The 25,830-nt window shown below is 35.9% G+C and overlaps 1 protein-coding gene across 1 annotated transcript in view; it reads left to right on the forward strand.

Moving 5' to 3' along the window:
• LOC306879070 (angiopoietin-4-like) overlaps positions 1–25,830 on the forward strand; it is a 39,133-nt gene that overhangs the window by 4,167 nt on the left and 9,136 nt on the right. Inside the window, exons 2-3 of the mRNA XM_079431762.1 lie at positions 20,457–20,606; positions 23,340–23,461. Coding sequence (XP_079287888.1) covers positions 20,457–20,606; positions 23,340–23,461 — 272 coding nt within the window. The remainder of the gene's footprint in view (positions 1–20,456; positions 20,607–23,339; positions 23,462–25,830) is intronic.

The following is a 25,830-nucleotide window of genomic DNA, read 5'->3' on the forward strand; positions in this document are numbered from 1 at the left end:
GCAACAAGTGACTGTGTTTATGAGCGATTCTTTGAATAATTCATTAACCAATTCATTCAAAACGATTCATTCATTCATCAATGTATTCTACTTGCTAAAATGAACATAAAATAAAAATTAAATTAATATATTAACGAAATGAGTACTTTTATTCAGCAACGATGCATCAAAATTGATCAGAAGTAACAGTATAAAGACTACTAGGGTATTACGAAACATTTTTGAACTTTCTAGGCTAGGCAAGGCAAGGAAAGTTTATTTATATAGCCCATTTCATACACAATGGTAATTCAAAGTGCTTTACATAAAGGAAAGTAAAATAGTCATAAAAATTATAATATTAATCACAACAAGAAAAATAAGGAATTAAAAAAACAAATAGTAATTATAATAATAATAATAAAAAAACAAGAAATTTAAAAACAAATAATCTAAAGCTTTGTTCAAACTCTTCTGCACTAAGTGAAAAAAAAAAAAAACAAGTGAAAGATCATTCTAGTCACTTAAGAATCCCGAAAATAAAATGCATAGTTTTCACAAAAATATGAATGTGTAATAAGTGGCACAACTGTTTTCAACATTGGTAATAATAATAATAAATCACCAAATCAGCATATTAAAATGATTTCTGAAAGATCATGTGACATTGAAGACTGGAGTAATGGCTGCAAAATTCAGCTTTGCATCACACATGTAAATTATATTTTCAAATGTAGTATTGTCTTTCAATTCTAATAATATTTCACAATATTACTGTTTTTAATCAAATAAATGAAGCCTTGAAAGCTAGTGTATATCAAATTAATTATACACACCCCCTTTTTTATTTATTTATTTTTTAATACACAACCAGTTGAAAATGCCATTTTTGCTTAAATGAAATATTTGAAAAGTCTCCTCAGTAAGCCGCATGGGTTTGTTCAAATCCCTACCCCTTAGTTTGAGCAATAATAATAGTGATGCTTGCCTAATTATTGGCAATGCAGCACAATGCAGCACGATGCAGCACGATGCCATTGGTCAGCAGGCCTCATGACTGAAACAAGACCTGCAATTTAGTAACAGCTATGCATTAATCACTCGGCAATCAATGCTCTTTTCTAAGGACACTGTAAAAACAACATTTAGAGCCAAATGTAGGCCTACTTTAAGCTGTTTGAGCAAAGGTGGCTCAATTATTACTTTGTAAAAGAGCTGCCTAGAAAATGAAAGCTAGAAAGTAAATACTAAAAGAAACCGAGAACAGTAAAACTTCTTAGCATGTGACTGGTTTTAATACGCTCTGTTTCTCCTAATGCAATATCACATTAACAAGCCTCCAGCGTCTCAGCTAATAGTTTTTTTTTGTTCTCTGGCCTATTGTGCAAATCATTCCTCAGTGGAGAACTGAGAAAGATAGACGGAGCAGAGCAGAGGAGGGGAAAACACTAAGCCTGCTGAGTTTACAATGTCTCGGCACTGTCTTTAATGAGCCTGTAAAACGCCACGGTTGCAGGGCTTCCTTGGGAGTACAGCGAGGGCTGAACTGCCGATTACTGCAGCTATCAACGTGCCGAATCTGAGCCGTACACATCAAACGCTCACTCAGCACACATGTTTCTCTGAGGAATGTTCTCTAGGAGCTCGAAATAAAAGTCGTACCCTTGTGGGAGGCTCACAAATATGTTAGGGAAGCCTGAGAATTGGAGATTGATGCGTTGATTGTAACATAACATCTCGGTCCGGAACAAATTTAATGTCATTTTTGATTAGTTCTCTTGCATGTTATGTAAAAATCTATGATTGTTTTTGAATGATTCCTCAAGGCAAAAATGCTAAGTATTTTAATGTCCGCTTTGAACTCGGATCTCTGCAGAAGTCCGGTGGCACAGCAAGACACTGAGTTTGAATAATACGCACAATCTGTTAAATGTGTGCGTTCTTGTCTCTTATAAATGTCGTCTCTATTTATGCCTGCTCGTATATTGAGTTTGGCTAAGATCACAGCAGAAGGCTTCGCTTTGTTAAACAAACATCGCGCTCGTGTTTATCATTCTTGGGGAAGTGTCTTTGAGAGCAAAGAGCGATGGGGCTTGGGGAAGAGCTGGACATGGGCTCTCTTGTGTTGCTTTCACTGACATCAGTCAACATTAGGAGATCTCCCCTGGAGCCAGAACTCCTACAGAGCGACAACCGCCTCACTGATAGAGCTGAACTTCACAGCCGCTTTGGCACCAGCACTGTATCTACTGAACACATTCAGCTGTCATTGAAATATTACTGAAATGCTGCAATGGTTCAAGACCTTACATTGTTATTGTTTTGCGCCCTAGTTATTTTATATCTTACGATTTAAATTTTATTTCTTGTCATTTGGATTTTATATCTCCCAGTGTGACTTTAAAGGGTTAGTTGATCCAAAAATGAAAATTCCGTCATTAATTACTCACCCTCATGTCGTTCCAAACCCATAAGACCTTTGTTCATCTTCAGAACACAAAGGAAGATATTTTTGATGAAATCCCAGAGCTTTCCGATCCTGCATAGACAGCAACGCAACTACAACATTCTATGGATATCGTTAAAATAGTCAACGCATGCGTTGTGGTACTATCATGAATGCACGTCGAAGTCTGATGCAGAAGAAACAAAATTGTTGAATAAGGTCTTTTTTTGCGCACAAGAAGTATTCTCGTAGTTTCATAAAATTATGGTTGAACCACTGATGTCATATGAGCTATTTTATCCATGTCCTTACTACGTTTCTGGGCCTTGAACGTGGTATTTCCATTGCTGTCTATGCAGGGTCAGAGAGCTCTCGGATTTCATCAAAAATATCTTAATTTGTGTTCTGACGATGAACGAAGGTCTTACGAGTTTGAAACAAGAGGGTAAGTATACGGTGAGTGACAGAATTTAATTTTTGGGTGAACTAACCCTTTAATAGTTCATATTTTATTATCATATTTTTTACTATTTAAGAAATAAGTCACATTGGGAAATATAAAATCACAATTACAAGAAATTGTGAAGAAAAAGTTGCAACTGTAAAATAATAATGTCAAAATTACCTTTTCTATTTAGAACTTCCATAGTTTTCAATTGTATTTGTCTGAATAAAAAAGAAAGTGTTTTTAACTCTTAAAGTAAATAAATTCTAAAAGTTACTCATAATTTTACTTGTTACTTTCAATTGTCTTAGAAGCTAGACATTGATCTTATGTTCTTGTATGATAAGGTTGATGTTTAAGGAATAGTTTACCGAAAATTAACATTTTGTCATCATTTATACACCCTCAAGTTGTTTCAGGTAAAGAAGATATCTTGAAGAATATTGGTAACTGAACAGTTGACGGTAGCCATTTACGTCCATAGTATTTTATTTCATACCAAGGAAGTCAATGGCTACCAGCAACTGTTTGGTTACCAACATTCTTTAAAATATCTTCTTTTGTGCTCAACAGAAGAAAGAAACTCATACAAGTTTGGAGCAAATCAAAGGTGAATAAATGATGACAGAATTACAATTTTTGGCTGAACTTTGCCTTTAAGTTTTGTGTGTGTGTGTGTGTGTGTGTGTGTTGCATTTGTTTGTGTGTGTGTGTGTGTGTGTGTGTGTGTGTGTGTGTTTGGTTGGTTGAGCTAGTGTGGGTCTCCTGATTTAAAATAAGATTTTACGACCAATTATGGGATATGGAAGAAAACTACAGCATTTTGTAGAATTGAAACACTGTGTTCTTGGCTTGGCCAAGAGGATCTCATTCATCCATCCTTGAATGTACCCTGACTTTTATTGTTTCCTTTTGCACAGCAGATGCCTTTAGAAACAAAACAAGCCTTTCATCAAATCGAAAACTCATTTTTAAACCATGATTAATCATTTGGCCTGTTGAAATCTTCTAAAATGTATTAATCTTCTAAAATGTTTAATTGATCATATTCTATTACATTTTGAGTAATCGGAAGATACAGCATTTTTTTTCCTCCACACGTTTGATAAATGGGGTATTGCATTGATTTTGCTTTGTGTATTTTGATGTTATTCTAATTCATGGACTTTTTTGACATGCGTTTAACTACACAATCATGTTGTAATATTTTAATTCTAGGACCTAATCATGCTTATATCCTGGAGTTTGTCTCAGTAATGATAAGGGACCAATGCAAACATGGTTCCAGTAAGCATGGGCTGCATTCAGAGTGATTTAGAGACACAAACACTGTTCTTTGTCTTACGTCACAAATGTCCTGAGACATGTGCTTATGGGTGCTTGAGTCAGCACTTCTCATTCTTTGCTCTTGTGCATGCATCTACATTCAACATCATCTTACTTATGTAAAAGCTTGTTTTCAGTTGGTAACACTGCACAGAAATTGCACACTTCAACATCAAATGTTCTGGAAAGTTATTTTATTCCTCACAACAACTTGTTAAAAAGCTTGCTTGCTACATTAAAAATACAAATAATCACGTAACATATTGTGAACCAAATCTAAAACATTCTTTCATTTTAATATGTTAAAGCCTCCAGTGAGACTGAACCTCAAAAACCACATTGCATCCAACACCTGGAACTATAGCTGAATCTAATTCCAGACCATTGGCTCATTGTTCTTCTTTCAGCTGAGTTGTGCAGATTACAGATGAGTGATTAGAGTCTTGAGGTTTGCTGTTTGTTCTTATGAGGCACTGGGTTTTGTCGTGGGTTGATCAAAGGCATTTTTCTAAGTCAACTCATACTAACCAGTAGCAGCAATTTACCCCACCACCAAAACCACATGCATGCAGTGCAGTACGTCTTTAAAACTGTGATAACTGTCTTCCTCAATTTCCTTTAAAAAGGCTTTTTAATAATAACAAAAGCACAATATAATAAATGTGCATCCCATTTTAGGGTCAAATGTGGAGATCACATGGAAATAGATGCTTTCAACCTATCCCGTCCCCACTTGAGAACCCATTAGTGTTGCAACCCTCAACAAGCACAAAAAAGGAAAAAGCCTCAAGTACTGGACCATCTGTCGTGCTTTTCCTTGCACTGAGTTACATTTCTGCTCTCTTACAGTGTCTTCTTACACTTTTTTTTTTTTTTTTTTTCTTGCTGATGTGAAGGACTTTTATATCAAATTTCAGTTTGGGCAGATTCTGCCAGAATTTCCAACGGCGTATTACACAATTGCAATAATCTATTATATGGAATAAAAGTGATGCTTTTACAAGAGATGCTACAGATGGGGCTGTTTCTTTCTCCAAACATTCCAAAACTCATACGTTTCCATGGCTGCACAACAATAATAAACAAATCTGTAGATGGATTTTCCAATACCTATCTTACCCATTATCTGTTTTAGGGCAGTTCCAGCTCTTCAATACACTTTTGTGTCAGATAAAGTTTGGTTTAAAAGTATGAGACAACAAAATCATAAATGCAACATTTTTTTTTTCCTTAATTATATTGGAAATAAACTGAAAACTGATTAATTATATTATACTGATTAGGTATAATATAATTTTTTTTTATTACTTTGTTTTTTGCAGATGTTGCAAAATGTTCATTTTTTTATATTAATGTTTAATAACTTAAAATAATTTAAAATTGATTTACCAGTTGTAATAATTATATCAATTACAAAATAATATTTCATACAAAACTAAATTGGGAATTTATAATTACTGCATAAATAATTTTCTTCATTTTAATTGTAAAATATTTCAAACATTGCATGTTTTCTTATTAATATTGTTTTAATTGATCAATTTAAAAGGTTTATTTCCTGTGTCTTCAATATCACTTTCCATCCTTTTACTTTTGTGTAATGCCCCTTTAATAAAAGCCAGTTCCTAATGACATCATCTTCTAGGAAGTGACATAATTTTGGAGGGTAAATATTTGTAAATATTAGCAATGGATCTAATAAATTCTAATGTTTTGTGATATTAGATACTCTAAAACATCCATCCTGTTTCATTCATTTGTAGAAATCACTTTGATAATAGAAAAATATTAAAATATTTGCTTCAATCTGCCTTCCTCATAAGATAACTTTGAGTCCTTCTACCCCTTTATTTCCATCCTTTAATAAATCCAGTTAGATGTTTAGACCACATGAAGCACATTTTGGGTACCTGGCAGAATATTTGGTATAAAACCAAAAACCGATTCTTAATCCTTTATTCTCAACTGTTTACAAAAAGGAAAAGACTGTAAGTGCCTCGTACAGTATATTACCCAATCGGCCTTCTGTCTCGTGTCGTCCGTGGTGGATGTTCCTCTGCCCTGAGCATTACCCCACAGTTTGTTTGTTTATGTTCGAGAGGAACCTCAGTTCTCGCTGCACAGCTGCACTCCCGTCCACCACAGGGTCAACAGCCACTCTCTGATTGGCTGCAGCTCCATCTCAATTGCAAAGAAAACACTGTTGTCTTCCAGAGGAGCAGTAACTTTGATAATCATAATTGATAGGAGAGTCTGCCTCAATCAAATATAGTCTTAACCCTTCCACCTCTGAGTAATCATAGGCCCGAGATTAGAAAATACTAATTAAGCAAGCAGCAGTTTTTTGGAGTGGCTTGTTTGATTTATCTTGTCTTGCATTAGGTATTTTAATAGAATTACATAATATGCTGATTAATTAATTGTATTAGAGCATATTTGATGAAAAAAGTGGGTAATAGTTAAAAGCATTATTATGACATTAAATGAATAAAAAATAGCTTTAAATGTCAGAATATTGTTTGATTTAATTTCATAAAACTGAACATGAAATGGAGCATAGTCTGATGGTCAGATAATTTAAGATCAAATTACTGACTTTTTTTAATGCAGTAAATTAATGTTAAATTGACTGCCCAAATTTTGCAATAATCTCCCAAAGTATTTTTCACAGGGATACATTGATAGTTTATATTGATATAATTGTTAGCTAAATTAAATAAATGTATATTAAAGCATTAATATAAATGAAAACTAATACTGAACGAAAACTAAAAATAGCTTAAAAAATAAAAAATATATAAAAATGACAAAATAACATTAATACAATTTATATAAAATTAAAGAACAATTAAAATAAAAACTGTGTAATTAAAAATAAAGCCAATTCTTAATATAAGAAAAATAGTAAATAAATATTACTAAAATAACACTGGTCTATTGTACTGTGTACGCCGTGGGTCCATGATGATGTATCAGCTTTTGCACAAACAGAGTTTTATTTGTTTAGCTGAACATCATGCACTTCACACTCACATGATGAATGGAACCACCCTTCAGCTATTAAAACAAACAAGGTTCTCATCAGTACTAACATTAACGATTCAAACCCTAACAAATCAGTGACATTACACAAACAAACTCAGAAATTGAAAATATACCCTTCCCTGAAACAGAATATAACAGAAACAGTTGCACAACATCCTTTAAAAACTAATAACAAGAATTGCATCATAATCAACTGTCACAGCTCAATTTAATGAATCATTCTTTTAAGTCAAATCTTCTCAGTGAATCAGTTGATTCAGTTCAGAAAGCCAAATGATTCACTCCCAATTCAGCAGTTCTTGAGAATCTGATGTTCTCTTGCGGATCGTTTTCAACCTTATTTGATTGCATTACCTGAAATGGTGACTTTGTACAATAAAAGTGTAAAATATGACATGATATGATATCCATTGCTTATGTTCTAGAGAGTGTGATGGATTGCTTTCTTCCCTAAAGGTCTGCTTGGCAGATCAGATTGTGCTGTAAAAAGTACATGAACTTTGATAGGCAAATCATATATTTAACATCTTTTAGCACAGCTCTGGATTTTGTATTTGTTTTCCAAAATCTTTGAAGCTTCAACCAGCTGTGATGGCTTTTCAGATGATAAAGTCATAACCAAAAGCCCAGTATAATCATAAATTTGGCTCACCACAATCTCCTTTGGCTTGTTTATGAATTCTACGGACGGAAGCTAATTCTGGTGTTTAATACATCGGGAACAATTTACAACACTTCACAATAAAAATGGCAGTTTCATAGGAAATGTTTTTTATTTTTAAAATATTACGATGAACCATGACATTAGAATTGATAGATGCAGAAGACCGGGACTAGTTGTCACATCATATGTAATTTTCTCTCAGTTTGATGTTTCACTTATTTCAATATTGACTACAGAAAAGCTCATTTACATTGTAATGGTCTGGGAAAGATGCAACTCATACAGTTTTCATTTTCAAAGCCACATGCGTGCATCATAGTTTGTGTGGCATGTTTTTGACTGTGTAAATTAATCTTTGAATTCTGATTAGTTCAGGTTTTTATGAGCGAGTCATTGAAACATTCACTCAACCGATTCGTTCAAAATGATTCAGGAACAAAATACCGCTACTGCATGTTGATCGGATACACATAACAATTCAGATTCAGATTTTTTTTTCAAATTTGATTTATTGCACTGGGGCAGCAAAAACTGACAAATAACTGTAAATGTTGTGCCTATAAATGTATAAAAAGTTACTCAATTGAACTTTTACTAGTAGATTAAAATGTTGTTTAAAAACAATCCTGCATTTGTCTTGGAAACGCTGATATTCAGAAGTACATTACGTTTGCTCATGTGGTATTTCTTAAATGTTTAATAGGAAAAAAACTGGAAAACAATGAAAATACAGCAGTGGACCCTTTTCACATTTACAGGGGTTCCAGAGGCAGAAGTCAACATAGGTTGGTAAACTTGGTGAATGTAAACTGAAACGTATTTTGAACAAATGATTACATTGCAAAAGAGAGAAAGATGTTGAATTTGCAGACGCTCCCTAATAAGCCATTGTAATTTAGAAATATCAGTGCGGTATAGTTAACTAGTTTAATGTCATTTGATGTCAAGGTAAGAAAACAAGCTCTAATGTGACAATTAACTGTACATTTAAATAAAAATATAAAAAGTTTGCTAGATTAACTATGTTAAATATTTAAGCTACTTAGGTCCTTCTCTACGTGACAACTAGCCCTTTATACAGTGTAATTCTGGAAAGATTGTTGTAGTCATCAGTATCTGGTTGTGTGTGTCAGTGGGAAGAATCCATGCAAACGTCAGTGATGTTGAAGTCTCCAGTGGCTCTGACTGTGGGGCTCTCTGTAACCATGCTGATAGAATTAGCATTGCTTCTCAGACCGGGGGCTATTTTTGGGGCATTCAGTACAAGAGAATAGAAACTAGATCTTTGTGTTCTTTGAAAGCCTCTCTGTGTTTTTTGTGTGTGTTCTGTTTGACCTCACTCTGAACGTAAAGAGAAAACTGGAGATATTCCAGACTCCACACATATGTATATGAACATACACACAGGGTTTTCCCCACTGATCTATATATAATGATCATAGTGTTAATACTAATGATAATGTTCTCTATTATAGATCGGTGATTTTCCCTTTGAGGCTTAACACTTTAGCCATTGAGGGACACATAACATCCTACTCTTTCCTTTTCTGAGTATTTGGACTCTCTGTGAACGCAGCCTGTGTAATGAATGTTAATCATAGTACAAAAACATATGATGCTTTCATTCTTGATGATAAATGAGTGTCTAATTGCTGTCTGAGGAAACAACTTGTTGTCGCAGTATTACATGATTTTGAGAGCATGTTAATACTGTTCACAAATTATTTTAGCATATTTAGCTGTCAGAAGGACAAGCTGGAAATATCCCTGTGTCTATGTGCACATTCCTGTCCCGTCACCGACACACTGTCATAATGGATTAGTGGCTCAATGCCACCATAAACAGCCCGACCATCAACACAGTCATTTTTATGCACTGTTAATTTCCCATTTACAATAAGCTGACACTCTGAGACCCTTTTGAAAAGATCTAGTCAAGGATGCCTTTTGGAGTTTCTATCATAATTTGGAACCAGTCCTAAAGGGACTTTTCTTGAAGATTTTCAATGTAGCACAAAACAAAACTAGATTGTTTTGGACACATCGTTCCCAGAAGGAGTATTATATTTCTAAATCATGAAATGCAACATTAGAAAGTAATCTTTTAGCATTTTTAAACTCATTTAGCCTCTTTAACCTTCTTGTAGGTTTATTCTAATACTATAAACTATACAAACTTTAAGGGATAGTTCACCCAAAAATGCTGTCATCATTTACTCACCCTCAGTAGTTCCAAACCTGTAGGAATATCTTTGTTCTGCTGAACACAAAGGAAGATATTCTGAAGAATGTGGGAAACAGAGCCGTTCTGGGGCACCATTGACTTCCATAGTATTTTTTTTTCCTACCATGGAAGTCAATGGTGCCCCAAAACAGCCTGGTTACAAACTTTCCTCAAAATATCTTCTCAAAATATCTACTCTCATGTTTGGTCAAGTTATTGTGTCCTTGCTGAGTAAAGTAAAAAGTACATTTATTCATTATATGTATTTCCTCAGAATCAAACCCATGATCTGTAGTGCTTTGCAAGTTGAGCAACAAGAACAGCAGTATTTCTTTGATTCTTATTTGATCTTATAGGCTCCTTTAGGATAAAGATCATAGAAATTCCAAAAGGAATCTTTGTTTAGGAATTCCTTTCCTAAACATTCCTGTCCTTCTATTTAAGATGTTTTCCAGAGATCTGTAACATTGACTGATACCTCTCCATTAACAGACCTGATGAACTCTGATGTGGACTGCATGTGCAGATTATGTAATGACCTTTGTTTTATGTTATGACCTGTAATGACCTTTGTTTTATGTCCTGACCTGTGAAATACGAAGAAAGAAAAGTAGGTGACTGTCTCAGACAGGGGAAATTGAATGTACATCAAATGCAGGTCTTTCAATACATTGGCTTTCATTTACGTGCAATTTAAGTTGCATTCACAACAGGTGCAAGCTGAATTATTTCAAATGAGTGAGCCTGTGCTTGCAGTTAATATACTGTTAACATACTGTAATACAAGCATCATTTATCGATAGTTTGGAAGCAAGAGTGAAGTCAAATGTACCACTCTCAAAATCAGCTAAAACACAATAATCTTTTTATATAGGCCTGCCCTAAATTATGTATTATTTTATTAATTTAGTGCTAAAATAAATAAAACTGAAATAAAAAATTATAAAGCTGTATGTATATATATAAGACAAAAACTACTTTAAACTAAAAACAGAAAATATATATAATAAATTATATTATATTTAAATTATATTAATAAAAATTATAATATTGTCTCAGTGATACCAAAATAGCACTGGTATTAAATGGGACCAAAAGTGTGTGAATGCATTCTGTATTAGATAATCAATGTCTGACATTTCTGAGCTTTTTGTATGATGAATGGATGGACAAAACGAAAAGGCAGGTGGAAAAATCAATATGCCCCTTCAGAAAAATGGAGAAATTGTAAAGAGCGAGTATAGACTCAACAGCACTGACTTTGTCCATCTGCTTTTAGTTTAAAAGCGAGATGTGTGAGATGATTGTTGCAGGAATGATTCCCTGCGGGTCAGCCCTGCTTCTGCTCGCTATGGCCTCGTTCAAGCCACAATTTAGTTCAGTTGGTCCAAGTATTAACACAGACCTTCAACTCAGAAAGTCCTTGTGACTAACGCAGTCCTGCTAAATTGAGCTCAAATCCAGTCATGTTAATCATGTTATTTGTTGTGCTCTTTCACCCTGAGTTTCTGTCTTACCACACAGTGTCACGCTGAAGCAAGAAAGGTCACGTTTGTCTGGTCAGCTGTGAGGCATGCTGGGGTATTAAAGTGGAAAGATAACATGATAAAATTAAACTAGGCAGCATACAGGGGTCAGTATAAATATCTCGTCTTCTGAACCATATTTCTCACACCTACAGATTTACAAAATTAAATCCATAAAAGGATGTTCAAAACTTAATATCCCAGAATATTAATAAATGAAAGGGGAAAAAAAGCCTCTGTAGCTGGAAAATTTTCAGTTTTGTCCCAATAAAAACTAGCAGATTTTTTTTTGCAAACATGAAACACTATAAACAGAATAAAAAATATATACATTTATGGAATAAGTGTTTGTAGAATGATGTTCTATTTGTGAGGACTTAGCAATGGCTCAGTATAAACACATTTTGGTTAAGGGTAAAGTTGAGCAATGCTATAACAATGGCAAATTTGAAAGCTTAGATAGTTTCATGTATTACTAGTAATGAACACTATAACACATTAACTAAGTTTCGAATGGAATACTAGTGTACTGATTATTGCATTAGTATGCAAGTTGTGACATGGCCTGATTTTATTCAGAGAAAGGCATCCAGTTATCATCTTGGAAATACATTTACATTTATTCATTTGGCTGACGCTTTTATCCAAAGCGACTTACAATTGCTATATATGTCAGGGGTCGCACGCCTCTGGAGCAACTAGGGGGTTAAGTGTCTTGCTCAGGGACACATTGGTGTCTCACAGTGGATTCGAACCCAGGTCTCTCACACCAAAGGCATGTGTCTTATCCACTGCGCCATCACCACCCCAAATAAAAATGGTTATTGTGCATTTTTAGATAAATTTTTTTAACTGAAGTTTGGAATCACATATTATTACTCCAGCGTATATACTGTATGTGTGAGGTCACAGCTGAAGACAGACCCCTGACCACCTGTGCTTGAATCTGAGTTTTTCTGCTTGTCAATTCAGACAGCAAGTTTACATGTTTTTTATAAAGGCAGAAAACCCTTCTTGTAAAGACCACACAGATTTTATGGAAAAGATTCCTGAAGGGCTGAACCAGCACTTTCCTCAACGCAGCCTGTCAGAAATGTTTCTTTAGTGCCTTCCACCGAATATCCTGCTAAAACGCATACAGAAGATCAGTATCACTATTATCATGTAAAATGTGAAAATAATCAAGATACATGTTCCCGTTCACTCTCACAAAGAAAAACAGCTTCCCACGGCAGGTCATCTACCCCGTCAGACCTAATTTGACATGATTTGTTATAAAATCTGGTGCGGTGACCCAGGAAAGCATTAGAGTGAAGAGTATGCACTACAGTTAAAGATAAACATGGCTCTTCCTTTCTCAAAACTTGTATCCTAAAGTTGCTAAAATGAATAAAGCAAAAGACAATCAAAATAATTTACTCGTGGCAGACTCGTATTAAACTTGAGTGTGTAACCCATCCTGCACCATTTGTGCTATGAACATGACTGATAACTCAAACTGTGTGGCTTATTGGTTCCTTTCAAAGCAAGAAGGTCTAGCGTTTTTTTTTTTTTTTTTTTTTTTGCAGATGATAATAAATTAGAATATCATGAAAAAGGTCAATATTTTTTGTCACTCATTTCAGAAAGTGAAACCCATATATTATATAGATTCATTACACATAGAGTGAAATATTTAAAGTTTTTATTTCTTGAAATTTTGATGATTATGGCTTACAGATAATGAAAACCCAAAATTCAGTGTCTCGGAAAATTTGAATATTACATAAGATCAATAAAAAAATATTATTTTAAACAGAAATGGCAGGCTTCTAAAAAGTATGTTCATTTCTATGCACTCAATACTTGGTTGGGCCTCCTTTTGCATGAATTACTGCATCAATGTGGCGTGGCATGGATGCAATCAGCCTGTGGCACTGCTCAGGTGTAATGGAAGCCCAGGTTGCTTTGATAGCAGCCTTCAGGTCATCTGCATTGTTGGGTCTGGTGTCTCTCATCTTCCTCTTGACAATACCCCATAGATTCTCTATGGGGTTCAGGTCATGCGAGTTTGCTGGCCAATCAAGCACAGTAACACCATGGTCATTGAACCAGCTTTTGGTACCTTTGGCAGTGTGGGCAGGTGCCAAGTCCTGCTGGAAAATGAAATCAGCATCTCCATAAAGCTTGTCAGCCGAAGGAAGCATGAAGTGCTCTAAAATGTCCTGATAGATGGCTGCGTTGACTGTGGACTTCAGAAAACACAGTGGACCAACACCAGCAGATGACATGGCAACCCAAATCATCACTGACTGTGGAAACTTCACACTGGACTTCAAGCAACATGGATTCTGTGCCTCTCCACTCTCCCTCCAGACTCTGGGACCTTGATTTCCAAATGAAATGCAACATTTACTTTCATCTGAAAAGAGGACTTTGGACCACTGAGCAACAGTCCTGTTCTTTTTCTCCACAGCCCAGGTAAGACGCTTCTGACGTTGTCTCTGGTTCAGAAGTGGCTTGGTAGCTGTCACGAATCCTGGCCATGAACTTCCATTCACTCACCACCAGAGGTCACTCACTCTCTGCATGGACTCTTGCACTGCACTACACTACTGGCACTTCACCTCAGACTGCATTTCCCATCATCCATTGCACGGATGACACACACACATCTGATTACAATCACGCTCACAGCTGAGAACTATCTCACAATCTTTTTAAGCCTTGGACTTTCTCTCTGTGATCGCCGAGTATTGTTTAGCGTATATCCTAGCGATAGCTACTCTACGGAGTTATCATAGCCTTGCCTTGTGTGTTTTTCTAGTGTTTCGATTCTTGCCCGTTTTTCCTGGATTAACCCTTTGCCTTGCCCTTCAGACTCTATTTGCCCCTCGTTTGGATCATTGCTCATGTACCTGGATTATCTCTCTGCCTTGCCCTGTTGGATATTGTTCGCCGATTGTCGACCCATGCTTGCCCTAGGATCTCTCTTGTGTCTTGCCCATACCATATCTGTTTGCCGTTGTTTGACCCTGCCTGTTTATTGACTATGTTTATAAATAAAAGCTTGCATATGGATCCGCACGCCTCACGTCTTGTTCGCCCCGTTACAGTAGCCCTTTTCCTGAAGACGTCTGAGCGTGGTGACTCTTGATGCACAGACTCCTGCTTCAGTCCACTCCTTGTGAAGCTCTCCCAAGTGTTTGAATCAGCTTTGCTTGACAGTATTCTAAAGCTTGCGGTCATCCTTGTTGCTTGTGCACCTTTTCCTACCCAAATTCTTCCTTCCAGTCAACTTTGCATTTAATATGCTTTGATACAGCACTCTGTAAACAGCCACACCTTTCAGTAATGACCCTCTGTGACTTACCCTCTTTGTGGAGGGCGTCAGTGTTCGTCTTCTGGACCACTGCCAAGTCAGCAGTCTTCCCCATTATTGTGGTTTCAAAGAACAAGAGATACCCAGAATTTATACTGTAGGGACGGTCATTAATTGAAACTCAATGTAAATATTCTAATATTTTGAGATGCTGATTTTTGACTTTCATGAGCTGTAAGCTCTAGTCATCAAAATTAAAACAAAAAACTTTTTAAATGTTTTACATTACATGTAAAGAATCTAAAATATATAAAAGTTTCACTTTTTGAAATAAGTTACAAGAAAAAATGAACTTTTTCACAATATTCAATTTTTTTTTAAAAGTACCTGTATTTGAGAAACACCACTGTATAAGATAATGAGACTGTGTATTGAATATAAGTTTGTCTTACTGCACTTCAATTGTTTTAAACTTAAACTTAATTTAATTAAAGTATTAAATTAAAAATGCATTCTTTGACAACAAGTCTCAATAGCTTATGTCATGTTGCTTCTAAAATAAATTATCTTTATTTCGATCTTTATTTTTATTTATAAATCTTGTTTCAAGAATTTTTTTTCTTCAAGAAATTAATGCTTTTGTTCAGTAAGGATGCATTAAATTGATCAAAAGTGATATTAAATACATTTATAATGTTAGAAAAGATTTCTGCTGTAAGTAAATATTTAAATTGTAATAATATTTCACTATATATATTACTATTTTGCTGTGTTTTTAATCAAATAAATGCAGCCTTGGTGAGAGGCTTACTTAAAACACTAAAAATATTTAAACTAATCCTAAAATTTCGAAGAGTATAGTGTATACGTAACATTTGAACTGGAGCCAACACTTGTTCCCAGCCCTGTAATCAGAAACCTGTCAGTAACGTATCTCCATAACTTATTCATTGTCTGTAATTAATTACAGAACACAGTATCAAGGATAAAGTCTCACAGAGGTCTCAGAATTAAAAAATTATCTTTGGGGTTTCTGGGCCCATAGCAGTGGACGTCCAAGCAAATCCTGACAGGAGGGAAAACAGAACTCAAGTTACACAGCCACTAAAATCTGATCGTCATACAAAATACAGAATGACATGGGCTATTTCTGACATTTATAAACCCTGTTTATAATGAGAGTGAGAAACATGACACAATAAAACTATAACATTCCCATTATAATTCATGAAGCTGTCTAAACCGCAAACCGCTTTCTTACAATCTAAACATGGCAAATCTCAAATTCCAAGACTGTTTGATGAGCAAACACAATCAAATGTGTTAAAAAGGCTAAACATTGACAGCGATTTTCCAGTGTGTTTGTTTGAGTTGTTTTACTCTATTACACTTACATAAAAGGGATAGTTCACTCAAAATTGAAAATTATGTCATCACTTATTCACCCTCATGTCATTCTGAACCCATAAGACTCAAAAGAGCTGAAATGTATAGCACAATGTTGAACTGGTGAAAGTGAAGGCTGACCGCATCAGTCAAGCAAGATTTTCATTGAAAAATGTCAGTCTGTTCCTCACACGAAGCTGTCGTATGACTTCAGAAGACTTGAAATATAATTCACACATCATATGGGCTAATTTTATGTTTTATTATGCATGTATTATAAGTTTGTCAGCCCCTAGTGGCCATTCGCATCCATTGTATAGTAAAGAGCAGTGTGAACATTCTTCAAAAAGTCTTCTTTCGTGTTTCTCAGAAGAAAAAAAATGTATATATGTTTTTGAAAACTACATAATATTGAGTAAATGATGACAGAATTTAAATTTTTGGCCGCACTAAACTGTTTATAAATGTACTGGTGAAAGTGAAGGTTGACCATATCTGTCAAACAAGATTTTCACTGAAAATGTCTAGGCCATTACTTGCCGAGCAACATTTCTTATTAGTTGATGTACTAAAATAAATAAAACTAAAACTGAAATAAAAACAAAAACTAATAAAAATAACAACACAAAAATACTTAAACTTGAGCAAAAATTCAACTGAAAACTGAAAATAAAAAAGTGAATACTGATTCAAAATCTTAATTAAAACTAAAAATATCAAAAATCAATAAAAACTCAGCAGAAAACTATAAACAAAAACGACTAAATGTCAGTCATGTGTCGTGTGAGTCATGTGTTTCCTTATTTGGTTTGTTTCCTGTCCTTGTTGAGTGTGATTATGAGTTAATTCTGTTCAGCTGTGTTTTAGTTATTATCTGTAATTAGCCCGTGTATTTAAGTCCTGTCTGTTCAGTTAGATTTGGTCTGGTCTACTCGTTACTCCCCGGTGTTCCTGTGTGTCAGCCCTGCCTTGCCCTGATGTCTACATTAAAGACTGTTCATTTGAGTTTATCCTTGTTCCTCCCCGTTGTGTGCACCGTGACATTAAAATGACAACACAAAATACTTAAACTTCAGCAAAACTGAAAATATAATAAATACTGATTCAAAATCTTAAATACTAAAATACTGTCTCAATGATAAAACAACACTGTTTCTTTCATATTCCACAGAATAAAGCAATTCATACAATGATGGCAGGATTTTCATTGCACTAACTTTAAATTAATTAACTTTTGAAATGAATACCTTACTGTAGCTACAGGAAACCTTTCCAATAATCTCCTGCATTCCACCAGACAGCCATAAACAAATTCTGTGGCTCACGTCTGGGAGCCTTTGCTTCAGTGTGTCTAGAAATACCCCTGCAGGATGAAAAAGAAGAGTAGAATAAAAACTAAACATTATACTGGGCCGGAATCAGAGAACGGGTGTCAGGAAGCTGCTGTTTGTTTTGTAGGTTGGATAGTTTCTTGTGGTGTGTGGTAGATGTCGGATGAGGGGACCGAGGTGGCAGAGGACTCCAGAGACGGAGTCTGGATTAGAGGAGATTTGGGTGATGTGGAGATGTAGACGTCCTGCAGGGAAAGATCTACATGCTCGGATGTTTGCTTTTGAGTTTGTTTTGCTACTGGTTTAATGAGAAGGTTAATCAAGAAATCTCCCTGGGTCTTTCTGAGAAGATCTAGTGGTGGAGATTGACTTAAACTGGTTCTTTTATTTAGAAAGACAACACCAAATGGCATTCACAGCTTATTTTACCTCTGTAAGGATAACAGAATGTAACAAAGGACTTTATTTTCTCCATTGGGAATGAATTGCATCATAAAAAGTAGTGCCAGACCTGAATGTGAGTGTGTAGGACTTTGACATCAACCAATAAAGAAAGTTGTTTCAGAGTCAGAGCAAGTTATTACATTTTGATGAAAGATTAAGAAGACAAACAGTTTTTTTCTTTAAAATAACATGCACTGATGAATCTTATGCAATAAGACCAGGAATATGTTTTTAAGAATGTAAATATAGAGTCTACTTTGATTTCATTTTGACTTGAGAGTGTTGCGTTTTCGTCATTTTGTTGGTGAATTAATAAACATTTATGCAATTTATTATTCATTCAGTTTTGTTATTTATTCATCAAATTATTATAATTTAATAATATAGGTTTTGCAAGTGTGCCTTTTTTAGTATAAGGGGCCTTAAACAAATACTTACTGGAAATGATGTAGTTATGTTTTTGAAAATGATAAACTATAAATTAACAAACATGTTACTTATAAATACTGATGTAATTTATGTTTAATCCTAAACAACTATAATACTTTCTTTAATCATTGTATATTAGTATTTGTCCTCATTTAACCCATACCATGTTGATGATATATTCTAGCTGCTCAAAATCTGGGCTGTTAACAGAAAAGTTATAAGTTTAAACCCCAAAAGGGTTGATCCGTGGACTATTACCAATGTTCCCTTGAGCAAAACACTTAACCCCAGGTTGCTCCGTAAGTGTCATATAAATCACTTTGTCAGCTAAATAACAAAATAGTAACTAGTTTTAAAACAGAACGATGATTGATTGTCATTGTGAGAGGCCATCACGATACACTTACTGGAATTTATGCTGCTGTGTTTTTGAAAATGATGTAATCTGCAGGAATCTTCATGAAGCAAACAACCCAACACAATCGTTCTGAAGTGATCTCTTCTAAACATCTGCGGTGCATGTGAATGATGATCATCCGTGTTGTGACTGCATGCAGATCGCCGTGACTCAGCAGAAAACATCTCAGAAGAGCAATACCCTCACATTGGTGGTGTTTTACAGTACATTCTGTAAGGAAACATCCCAGGAAGCTCCAGTCAAAATGAGATGAAACATCTGGTTTTGGTTTGCACTGATCTAACTGAATCCAGATCAGTGTTCCCAAGCTGGACTCGTCCTATGTGATTTTAATCCAAGGCAGGAAGCTTGGGTCAATTAATCGTTCAGGGCACACTGCGTCTATAGGGAGTCAACAACAACAGAAGAAAACCCAAACTTTGCATTATTGTTTACGTTAATTAATTTTTGTAAACCAACCATCATGTTTTAATTATGACTAACACTCTTAAAAGTAAAGATTATTGGCATCTGTGGTTCCATCAAGAACTTCCTTCCATTCCAAATAAGGTTCTTTAGATTTTGAAAATGTTCTTCACGCTAAGAAATAAATGGTACTTTTAAGAGCTGTTCACTGAAAGGTTCTTTGCTCTTCTATTGTCTCACCTTTGGAACTTCTTTTAGGAACCATTTTTAAGAGTTTAAGCAAAAGCATTCATGTCAGGGCACTGAGTGCACTTTGGAAATTGAAGTATGATATTGAAATATCACTATTATATATTTCTAACACACAGTCTTTACATCAAAAAGCGTCTTCATTCTCCATGTAAGTTCTGACAGACCACATCAAGCGCATTGCTTTCCCTCAGGGTTTAACATGTTTATTTCCATTGTGATAAAATTATCCTTCATTAGTCCTTCTCTCAGGGTCTATACGGTCTTGGTGATGCTACATTGATTTTTGCAGAGATCACAGTCTTTTGGGACTGAGAGGGTCACTATACCGCACCTTTGCTTGGCACTGAATCTTCTCCCAGTGGATTTAAAACCCACTGGTAAGGAAAAAAACAGGGTTTGATAAACTTTCCAGCTCTTGAGTCTACACTGTTGAGTACTTTACAGAAGGGAGCACTGAGGACACATCAGAAGGGGCCCTCGTAAACACCTTTCTGAATCTTGAAATGACAAATGGGAATTCTAAACCAACCATCATGTTTTAATTATGACCGTCATACATTTTTTAAAAATAAAGGTTCTTAATGGTTCTATGAAGAAGCTTTAACATCCATGGAACCTTTCCATTCCACAAAGGGTTCTTTAGATTTTTAAATTGTTCTTCCCACTAACAAAAAAATGGTTCTTTTAAGAATGCTTTACTGATAGGTTCTTCGGGGAACCAAAAATGGTTATTCTACTGTAGCCTATATGGTTTTGCTGCAAAAATGGGTCAACCCAACATTTCACAATATACAATATTATCTGAAATCACAATTCTCTTTGCTTTGCTCAACAGTTAGAAAACTACGTCCATCAAAAGACGGGGATGGTGCATTTTCAAGCTGATGCAGTTCATAACCAGACGGCCACTATGTTGGAGATCGGCACCAACCTGCTCACCCAGACTGCAGAGCAAACCAGGAAACTCAATGTGGTTGAAGCCAAGGTAATCTCATTTTACATTATAGAAATGCATGAATCCATACATCATCAGTTTTATGAAATATGAGAATATTAAGCAGCACAACTGTTTTCGTTGATAAGAATAAGAAACTTTTTCTGAGCTGCATTTTAGAATAATTTCTAAAGTTGATTTTTAAACACTGAAGTTGTTTAAAATTGCAATTATGTAATCACAATATTACTGTTTTTTGCTACACATACAATGCCTTGCGAATGTATTCATACCGCTTCATTTTTTTCACATTTTGTTATGTTGCTGCCTTATGTTAAACTGTTTTAAATTACCCCCCCCCCCCCCCCATCAATCTACACTCCATACACCATATTGACAAAGCAAAAACAGAATTGTCACACTTTGTTTAAAAACTCATATAAGTACATTGCATAAGTATTCATACCCTTAACTAAATATTTAGCTGAAGTACCTTTACAGCCTCAAGTCTTTTTTGTTTGATGCGACAAGCTTTGCTCATCAACATTTGGCAATTATCTGCCATTTGTCTCCTCACCTCTTCTCCTCTCAAGCTCTTTCAGGTTGGATGGGGGCTGAGGTTTCTCCAGAAATATTTGATTGGGTTTAAGTCCAGGCTGTGGCTGGGACACTCGAAGACATTCACAGCGTTGTGTATAAGCCACTCTTGCTGTGTGCTTAGGGTCACTGTCCTGTTGGAAGGTAAACCTTCTGCCCAGTCTGAGGTTCTGAATTCTCTGCTCTTTTCATTTAGGCTGTCTCGATATTTTGGTGCATTGAGCTTTTCTTCTATTCTGATGAGTCCCTCAGTCCCTGCTGCTGAAAAACAGCCCCATAGCATGAGGCTGCTACCAGCACACTTTACTTTTGGGATGGTACTCTGCAGGTGATGAGCAGAGCTGGTTCCCTTCAAACATGATGCTTAGAATTGAGGTTCATCAGACCAGAGAATCTTGTTTCTCGGAGTCTGAGGATCCTTTAGGTGCTTTTTTGTAAATTCCAAGTGTGTTTTATTTTGTCTCCACTGAGGAGAGGATTGAGTTTGGCATCACCGCCATAAAGCTGTCACAGATCGGTCAGGCTTACTCACCCAATCACAGCGCACTCCATTACCAGAGTATTAACCACACACACCTGCAAGCCATCAACGTCCTCATCAGTCAGCATTTATAAGCACACACCTCACTTCACTCGATGTCTGATTGTGTTCAGACATAGTGGACTCTTGCCATGATATTCTACCGGTACATTGAGATCCCTACCTTGTGTATTTACCTGTTGTGTCTTCTCCAGCGTTACCTTCTGCTCCTAGCTCCAATGTCCTCTCCAGTCTCCATCGCATTGTGGATCATCTCCATACTCATCATCCGAGGTGTGTGCTTGCTTCCATCTCCGTCCCACGATCTCCTGCGAACCAAGAACCACGGTTACAAGCTCATTCAAGTCAAGAAACCTTACATCACTCAGGACACTCCCCATTCATCTGCACCCGTACTTGTTGCTGACAATAAACTCACCTGTTTTACCTTTATTCCTTTGTCCGAGGGTCATTGTGTGACAAAAGCCTAGATCGGTGGAGTGTTGCAGTGATGTTAGTTCTTCTGTAGATTTCTCCTATCCCCACATATGATCATGGAGCTCAACTAGAGTGATCATCAGGTTCTTCGTCACCACTCTAACCAAAGCCCTTCTCCATCAATTGCTCAGTTTGGCCAGGAGGCCAGCTCTAAGAAGAATCCTGGTTGTTTCATACTACTTCCATTTAAGGGTAACGGAGACTACATGCTTCTGTGACCCTTCAATGAAGCAGAATTTTTTTTCTGAACTCTTCCCCAGATGTGTGGCTTGACGCAAACCTGTTTCTGAGCTCTACAGTCAGTTCTTTTGACCCCAGGGCTTGGTTTTTGCTCTGATATGCATTATCAGCTGTTGAACCTTTTATTAAGACTTGTGTGCCTTTCCAAATCATACTCATTCAATTGAATTTGCCACAGGTTACCTTCACTCGAAGTCTAGTGACACCTACAAGCAATATGAATGCTCCTGAGCTAAATTCCAACTGTCCCAGATAAGGGTATGAATACTTATGCAATGGAATCATATAAATTTTTTTTTTTTGTACTAAATTTGCAAAGATGTTAAAATCCTTTTTTCTTTAGTGTATGGAGTGTAGATTGATGTGGAAAAAAAGTAATTTAAAGCAGTTTAACAAGGCAGCAACATAAAACGTGAAAAACATTAAGGGTTATGAATACTTTCGCAAGGCACTGTATATGTATATATTTGGGGTCCAAAAACCACACTGAAATTCAAAATGAATTTAAACCTGGAAATAAAGTTGTTGAAAGTTTCAAAATGTAAAACGGAGAAATGTTACGGAGGAAGATAAATGGAAAATTATTTATTTTATATTCTGCAATGTCTAGGTAACTAATCAAATGTAATACCTTTTCAGATTCTTTCTTCTATGGAAGCTCAAGATACGTTTTGGAAGATCTAAAAATCATGCTGGAAAACATGTTTTGTTCGTAGCTGCTTTAGTTGTCATTAAAACAAAGTTAAACATTCATATTCATGTTTCTATTCAAAATGTTGTGCTCCTTGTATAATTTGTAAAGAGAAATTGTACGTTTTAAAGTTTCATTTGAAACATTCTCAGACTTTAGGACCCCCACTGTATCATATCATATACATGATAGTTTTCTGTAATTACCCATTCTTCATTTTATTGTATTCCACTTGAAGGTTATGAACCAGACATCAAGAATTGCAATTCAGTTATTAGAGAATTCATTATCAACAAACAAACTGGAGAAGGAACTCTTAACACAGATTTCAGAAATCTCCAAACTTCGAGATAAGAACAGGTAAGACTTTTTAATGAATCTTTGTTTATTTCTTACATTTCTTTCTGTTTCAAATGCAGTCTGTACTATAGTGTTTTGTCTGGTTAAAATGTACTTTCTATGTTAATGTTGGCAGAAAATTCTTGTGATAGAAAGCAATGAGATTAATTTCATCTTCCACATTTATTTTATAGCTCTATACTCATACTGTTTGTCAACAATTCCCTTATTCTCGTGTCCATTTTATTTCCCCTATGATATTGTACGAGAAACATCAGACAAAATGATGCTTGAATGAGTCATAACTGAGAACTCCATTATGTAATTGTGCTCATTACAACTCTGAACAACCGCTGAGCAATAGGATCTGTGCAAGTCATTTTTAAGGGGTCAGATCGCGTCTGCATCTGCTCTTGTCTCTCTTGTCGTTCTTAAAGCAATATTTTCCCATACTCGGCAGTCGTGGAGCACAGCAGGGGTAAAGGCTTTGTAAAGGGAAATAATCAGCAACTTAATTGATTGTTTGTCATGTTTAATAACTACGGAGTAAGCACAGCACACAAAGCAGACCCCAGGCAAGTTTCCTTTGCACACTTACAAAGCCGCACAAAGGGTTTCCCAGAAAGCTTTGTACTTGGCTCTCGCTAGATTAAACAGATAACGCTTGTTGTCATTCAACTTTGACGACCAATTGAACTGTGGTGCTAGCGATGTTTTGGTAGCTGCATGGTGGCATCAGACATAATTATAATGTACCTCTACGTTACAGACGATTCAATATTTCATGTTTCCCGTATGAGTGAGAACAGAGAGTTTTCGCTCTTTCCAAGGTAACTTACAGCAGTGCGAGCAAAAGTGTTCGTAATTGCTCCCAGATTTCGCTAGGGTCAGCTTCATAGTATAATAGCAGCAAACAATTGCTCAGCATTGTGTACACATTACAAACTCTGGCAAGAGATTTCAGCAGTCCTTGCCAATCGACTGTGCGAAAACTATTTGTGTAATCAATCAGGAACAATTTATAAACATAAGCATCGAGAACCACTGGCAACCAAAGCATGTTTAATGACTATCTACTGTAATTTAACAAAGTAAGCGTTCAGTTACATGGCTCGATGGAGTTTTGATTTGCTTTCCAGTTATTTTCGGCCTCAAACCCTCGGGTGATGGTGTTTTTCAGCGCTCACACACACACACACACACAGATTGAAGACATCAGGATCATGCGGAGTTCCTCAGAAACTCGTTTTTATAGTAGTGGCTCATTGTTGTGCGGATGTAAATTGTTTTGACGGCAGACATGAGTGATTAAATGCTATCTCCTCTGATCCAGACACTAAATCATGAACATATAGTGCTGATGGAAATACTGTATCCCCATTTCCTAAAGGCCCAGAGTTTAGCCTTGTTTCAAATGACACAGCAAGCCACTAGACAGTAGCTAGCAACAGCTAGAGTAACAATCCAACAATAATTGGTCATTTCAAGATGTTAATGTATGACATCATGCATGCTGATATATAATGGTTATATCGATGGCACTTTATATAAGCTGTGGTGTATGCTCAAAAAGTTGTTTACATTTTCAACCAAAAAAAATGAAAATGTTTTATGCATTTTGGCTGTTCATTTACATGACAATGGCCTTTTGGAAGCCTGAAAACACAAACATTTGAAAACGAGTTTTAAAGCGCGCATTTTTGAAAACAATAGCATTACCATAAACATGCATTTGTGAAAACGGTAACATCATATGCATGTGCATCTACTGGCCTGGCATGCTTAATGCAGCGTTTTTGGTCAGTTTTACAATGACTAAATCAATGGTTCCCAACCACGTTCCTGGAGCCCCCCCCAACACTACACATTTTGCATCTCTCCTTTCTCTGACACACCCATTTCAGGTCTTGGAGTCTCTACTAATGAGCTGATGATCTGAATCAGGTGTGTTTGATTAAGGAGACAAGGAAAACTTGCAGTGTTGGGGGGCCTCCAGGAACGTGGTTGGGAACCACTGGCCTAAATCATTTTTTAAAGGGGTCAGCGGATGCCCATTTTCTGCATGTTGATTTGATCCTTTTTAGGGTCTTAATGAAAAGTCTATAACATACTTTGGTTAATTTCTCAGATAATTATTATTTTTTTAAATTATGCAATTGTTGACATGAAATGTACTGTCAATTACATTTTCGGATGTATATGGTATTCTAGCTGCTAGGGTGATTGTCAGGGAGATTTAGGTGGTTAATAGGGTATTCTAACCTGTAGCAAGTTTGTTTTGGGCAGTCACTAGGGTATTCTGACCTGTTGCTAGGCTTTTCTGGGCAGTTGCTGACATCTTTAAAGTAATAGCACAATTCTTCTCTATAGAATTTCTAGTACAAGTGGTG

The sequence above is a fragment of the Barbus barbus genome, assembly GCF_936440315.1.
Source record: "Barbus barbus genome assembly, chromosome: 13".
Classification (NCBI taxonomy): domain Eukaryota; kingdom Metazoa; phylum Chordata; class Actinopteri; order Cypriniformes; family Cyprinidae; genus Barbus; species Barbus barbus.